At 30.7% G+C, this 6203-nt stretch overlaps 1 protein-coding gene across 1 annotated transcript; it reads left to right on the top strand.

Moving 5' to 3' along the window:
- The first annotated feature begins 1720 nt into the window (after window positions 1-1720).
- On the top strand, window positions 1721-5171 carry LOC112529543 (vacuolar-processing enzyme beta-isozyme-like). The gene is made up of 9 exons (XM_025140863.1): window positions 1721-1921; window positions 2036-2200; window positions 2305-2461; window positions 2562-2647; window positions 3830-4029; window positions 4182-4230; window positions 4343-4546; window positions 4702-4893; window positions 4989-5171. The coding sequence occupies exons 1-9, from the start codon at window positions 1721-1723 to the stop codon at window positions 5169-5171; spliced, it is 1437 nt and encodes a 478-aa protein (XP_024996631.1).
- Window positions 5172-6203: the final 1032 nt, after the last annotated feature.

The following is a 6203-nucleotide window of genomic DNA, read 5'->3' as shown; positions in this document are numbered from 1 at the left end:
CTGTTAGAAAATTTAGCTACAAAAGAGATTTCTAAACCATTCTCGAAAATAGAAAAAGTAAAAAGGGATTAATATCCACCTTTGCAATCTCGGAACTTATTAATTAGATTTAAAAAATATATATTAATTAGATTTAAAAAAAATATATTAATTAGATTTTTATTTTTATTTTTTTAATGTGCTTTTCAACAATTATTTATTTATTTATTTGCAATAAATATTCTTTGACGAAAGAAAACTTGTCCCTAATTCTTTTAATTATAAATTTTTTGTGGTAGTAAATGCATTAATTATTTTTACTATATAATTAGAAGGATACTCACGAAATGTAACGAGATATATCTTGATTTTAATGTTTTGATTTATTTTTTGTTTTTGTCGATGATCTAAAACGGTTTTATATGGTTTTGTTAAAGCGATAACTTTTTTATTTTTGAATAAAATATAAATTTGAAAATATTTTAAAATTTTGAAAAAAAAATATAGAGATTAATATCAAATTAACTATTTAAAAGTTCATTTTTTTAATAATTTTTTATTCAATATTTTATTATAATTTAGTTTAGACTTATAACGAAGTAATTTATTTTTGGTTTCATAATACAAGTTTTATAAAAACAATAATTAAGTAATCTGTAATAACTTAACGATTATTCTAATTGTATTTTACTTTTTTATATTTAAAATGAGAGTTTATCCTTATTTGATTGTTTATCTGTTGTTAGTTACAAGAATTTAAAATGAAGCTTTAACAAGTTGTACTTACGTACAATTTAATTATAATCTTGACTTTTAAGTAATGTGCATTAACAAATAACTAAAAAGGTACTCGCACAATGTAGCGATATACATCTCGATTTTAGTGTTTCATTTTTTTTGTCTTAATCGATGTTATAATACGGTTTTTTATATGGTTTTGCGAAAACGATAATGTTTTTTATTTTTGAATAAAATATAAATATAAAAATATCATAAAAAATAAAAAAATATTGATATTAATACTAGACTAACTATTTAAATTTTTTTCTTTTTTGTGTATTTCATTAATTCAATTTTTATTTTTGGTTTAATAATATATTTTTTTATAAAAATAATAATTGAGTATTTTATTAGATTTAATGATTATCTTAATTATATTTTCGTTTTTTAATATTTAAAATAAAATGTTTATCCTCAATTATGTTTATCTGAAGTTAGTTATACAAATTCAAACATGAAACTTTAATAAGTTATACTCACGTATAATTTACTTGTAATCTTGAATTTTAAGTAATATGCATCAATAAACAGTACTTCATGCATAAAAATGGTTTTTAAGAATTTTTGGTCAAATGCTTTATAATATAGTATAAATACTTTATTCATAAAAAATGATTTTTAAGAATTTTTATTAAATATTTTATAATATAGTATAGATAAAACAATTGCCATTATTTTTTTCCCTTATTTATAATCCATTCTTTGTGTTCTCTATTTTTAAGTTTGTTAAGGTATTATTATCTAAAAAAAGTTTGTTAAGGTATTAAATGCATTAAATTATTTTTATTAAATAATCAAAAAATGTGATGTTACTTTTTTTTTCATTTTTTTATTCATGAATTTGTTGAGTTATTAAATGCATTCAATATTTTTATTATATAACTAGAGTAGTACAATTCATTCGAACTCATTTCTACTACTATTGAATCATTATCAGATCTTCCTGATTCGATTAATTGATATGGCACATTGGCCAACGATTTTTCAACTCTACTTGATACTACTATTCGTGCATGTGGCACAATTCTCCGAAGCTACTTGGCCTGGTCCTCGTTTGTTTAATTTGTCTGGTTCGATTAACAATCAATCAACAGGAGATCTTGGCACGACATGGGCGGTTCTTATAGCTGGGTCAAAAGGGTACTATAATTATCGTCATCAGGTGATTATTTCCTTGATTTTTCGTTTACGAGTTTAGGATTGTGTTGTCATAGATATGTGTTAAAAGAGCTAAATGGATATATTAATGTATCATCTTATATGTGTATCAATTCAGGCAGATATTTGTCATGCGTATCAAATACTTAAAAAGGGAGGATTAAACGACGAAAATATAATTGTCTTCATGTACGATGATATCGCCTTTAATCCATTGAACCCAGTCCCTGGTATCATATTTAACAATCCCAGAGGCCCAGATGTGTATGCCGATGTGCCAAAGGTATGCTAACTATTTCTTTAATTTACATCAAATGCATAGATTAAACTTCATTGAATTGAATCAAGCAACGATGATTTTGAAATTGTGCATCGGAATCATGTTAGGATTATACGGGTGAAAATGTCACGGCAGCCAATTTCCATGCTGTGCTTCTTGGCAACAAAGCAGGTGTAAGTGGTGGAAGCGGGAAAGTCTTAGCAAGTAAACCTAACGATAAAATCTTCATATATTACGCTGATCATGGTGGCCCTGGAGTTCTTGGTATTGTGTTTTCGCCTTCAATTTACTTTTGTTGATAAATGAAAATGAGAATATTAAAGATCGTGATTTACTAACATAATTACCATGTCAATCACCATAGGGATGCCGAACACGCCTTTCATATTTGCAGATGATTTGATCCAAGTTTTGAATCTTAAGTATGCCAGTCGTACCTATAGTGAGATGGTAAGCAATACAAACACATACTTTGGTCCAGATTTATCGTTGATCATCTTGTTAGGAATATAATCATTCTCTAGAAGAGTCAGAGAAGATAAGCTATCGCTCCCTCTCTCTCTCTCTCTCTCACACACACACACACACACATATATATAGGCAAATGATCGTGTAAGAAAGAGAGTTAAGGTGAGAAGCGTAAGAAGGGATATGGACCCTTGATCATCTTTAATCTCAAACCCACCTTGAATCGCGCTTGATATGGGGACTGATCAGATGCATCTCCATATATCTCATTTTGGTGCATCTCATCCTAATGTGCATCTAAGAATGGAGATCCCTACTTACGCTTCTCACCTTCGTTTTCACTGGAACCCAATCCTATTTATGTACAATATGGTCAAACGAGAACACAACCATTTTGCAAAAACACCCTTTTACTGGGTTTCTCCCGTTTGAGAACTAGAAATTCATTTGAGAACCCGATGGCCCAACTATTCATGATGATTCACACTAGATAATGAAATTATTGACGATGAATGTCGTGATGCATATTGATGAGAAAAATAATTTGTAAGATCATACATCGGTTGGAAAGAAAACAAAAGTTGCCTTATAAAGTACTGAATACTATTTTATTAGACATGTTTTAAAATCGTGAGGTCAGGTTTAGACAAAACAGAAAATATTTGGTACGGTTTGATATCTCCTTTCTTAGCCTAGGATGTTACATAATTCATAATGCAAATACTGCAAAAATGCATTAAACAGATGGCATTGAAATCTTCGATCAAACAAGTATCAAGGCTTTCTGTAGACTTCTTTCAGTTTAATAATCGCTCTTTATTAAAGGCACTCGATTAGCTGGCAAAAGTGCTCAGCGGATTGCCCGTTATTGGTGCGCCCATTGGTAGTGCGCTGGCGGGTTTTTGGGCAGTCACAAGGGATTGATTCATAAATGATGAAAATACATAATATGATATGAATGATTATTCAATGTTATTTCATCATGAAAAGTTGGTTCCCAAGTTTTCAATAAATTAGAGGTTCCCAATGGAACCCACCCCTATATATGTATGTATATGTATATGTATATATGTATGTTTTTCGGTCTACTATTCTGTGTCTAGTCGATGTGAGACTCCAACACATCGATTATGACTCGTTTGAATCATTTGACTGTTAATGTAGGTCATATACGTTGATGCAAGTGAAAGCGGAACTATGTTCCAAGGTATGTTGCCTATGGATTGGAACATTTATGTGACAACTGCAACAAATATGTACCAAAATAGTTGGGCCACGTATTGTCCCGAAACAAACCCTCCCCCACCTGCAGGACTCGAAGTTTGCATAGGTGACTTATACAGTATTTCATGGATGGAAAACAGGTACTTTTTGTTGTTGCAAAGTCGAGTTTTATATAATGAAATAGTTACTATACAAATTTACAGCAACCTAAATAAATTTTGCTTTGTAGTATTTGATGATGCCTGTTGATTTAGTCACTTGCTGTTGTTTTTCGTGACTTTTTGGCTCTTAGTGAATCGGAAGATTTGCGTAATGAGACTTTGAGACAACAATACTTGAAGGTTGGTATTAGGGTTTTCTTTTCATTTTGTTCATTTAATCTTTAAGGCTTTGAGAGCTTAATTATTAAGATCACAAGTATCTGAAAATCAAAATCACACAAAATGTTTGCAGGTGAAGATGAGGACTTACAATAACCATTCCTCTCATGGATCTCAAGTGATGCAATATGGTACTCTACACATAAGCAATGAAACTGTTTCAGAATATCAAGGTTCGTTACCTTGGAGCTTGAACATGAATAATTCAGCTCAATCTTTTGAACCCATGGGTGTTGTCAACCAAAGAGACGCAGATCTCTATTCCATGTGGCAAACGGTATGTACATAGTATAGCTGAATCCTACACGATACCCATCAGAAATCATATATAGTTCTAATTAATTTTAATTTCTGCTACCAATTGCTGATAGAACTAGTATCAAAACTAAGGTAAACTATCGAAAATCTTATGTGTGATTTCATGTTCTGCAGTACAAGAAATCAACAAAAGTATCACAACAGAAGGATGAACTACTCAAGGAAATCAACGAAATAACGGCATATAGGGCACATTTGGATAGGAGTGTCGATGTGATCAAAGGCTATTTATTAGGGAAGGGACATGAATCAGTTAGAAGTGAAGGAGCAGCCCTTGTAGATGACTGGAAATGTCTTAAGTCTATGGTAATAAAAACTTGATCTTTCGCGTTCATTTTATCAATAGTTTTGCTTTTTTTTTTTCTTGTTTATTAATTTTTTTGAACTTTTGATTGATGAAGGTTCGAACATTTGAGACACATTGTGGATCATTAACTCAGTATGGCATGAAACATACACGAACATTCGCAAACATATGCAACAACGGTGTTACTGCAGAAGCCATGGACAAAGCTTCAAAGATGGCGTGTAGCAGATATAACTTGGGGCAATGGAATCCTGCGTTTGTCGGTTACAGTGCTTGATCTCTATATATTGTAACACCGATTGAGATCTAATTATAAGTTAAACAACATGACTTTTGGTTGCATAAACCAATCTTTGTAATTGATCGTGCTTGACAAAAAAATCAAAGGCATCTAAATTGTGATCAATATGATCTGCAATAGTGCAAGGGTTTCTTTTTATCGAATAGATAAGGTGCTATATACAAACTGTTATATATGTACAAACTTACCGGGTTGATAACCGGTCCTAACGGGTCTGGGGCCTTTGGCCCAATGGCTATAACTGGACCTTAAGTAATAGAACCGATCGGTAACAATGACTAATCCAAAGCTTTTAACTTTTTTAGAAAATGTTTTTCTGTTTACGTGTATGTAAAAAGGGCTATGTTTATTTGAGAACACAAAATATTTTTTGAAGCATAAACGAACGAACATGAACACAAAGATTTTCGTTCGTTTACTGTTCGTGTTCGTTCAATTAAGTTAAACGAACGAACGAACGAACACAAGCCTCTATTTGTGTTCGTTCGATTCATTTCATCCCTAGTTGAGGAGATGAATGACGTCAAGGGTTTGGCCAATGAATCCCAATCGCTTAATCTAATTAAAAACCCCAATATACCATTCATGTTCCGAATTTAGTCCATAATAAACTATAAATCTTTAAATTATTTCAAAATTATCAACGTCTTTCATGTCCATAAATTAAAATCAATAAATGGTTAAGATTGGTTTATAAGGTTCTTAGCTTTTTTATGGTTCTTATATGACATAAATGTTTGTCGACTCCATCTATAATCCCAAAACATGCAACTCCAGTAGCTACTCTATTTTAACAATTCCAACATTAATAATGTTATTAAAATATCTTATAAATTCATTATCTCAATTCACTTTTATAAAAAAAAATATAACACATTCAACATAGTTGGAGGATAATAAAAAAATCTCATAAATCTGAAAAATCTTTATTTTAACATAGTTGTTGGAGACGCTCTAATTAACCAGTTCCTAAAACTAATACAGTTACTTGGATTACCAAGATGGCAC

Source organism: Cynara cardunculus, assembly GCF_001531365.2.
Source record: "Cynara cardunculus var. scolymus isolate 2C chromosome LG 16, CcrdV1, whole genome shotgun sequence".
Classification (NCBI taxonomy): Eukaryota; Viridiplantae; Streptophyta; class Magnoliopsida; order Asterales; family Asteraceae; genus Cynara; species Cynara cardunculus.
This window is presented reverse-complemented; position numbering and strand designations above follow the sequence as displayed.

Excerpts from the sequence above, each read along its gene's own strand:
- LOC112529543 (XM_025140863.1), top strand. The coding sequence starts at position 1,721 with ATGGCACATTGGCCAACGATTTTTCAACTCTACTTGATACTACTATTC. Across the intron at positions 2,648-3,829 it reads GTCGTACCTATAGTGAGATG|GTCATATACGTTGATGCAAG; the intron begins GTAAGCAATACA and ends CTGTTAATGTAG. Across the intron at positions 4,231-4,342 it reads TGAGACAACAATACTTGAAG|GTGAAGATGAGGACTTACAA; the intron begins GTTGGTATTAGG and ends AAATGTTTGCAG.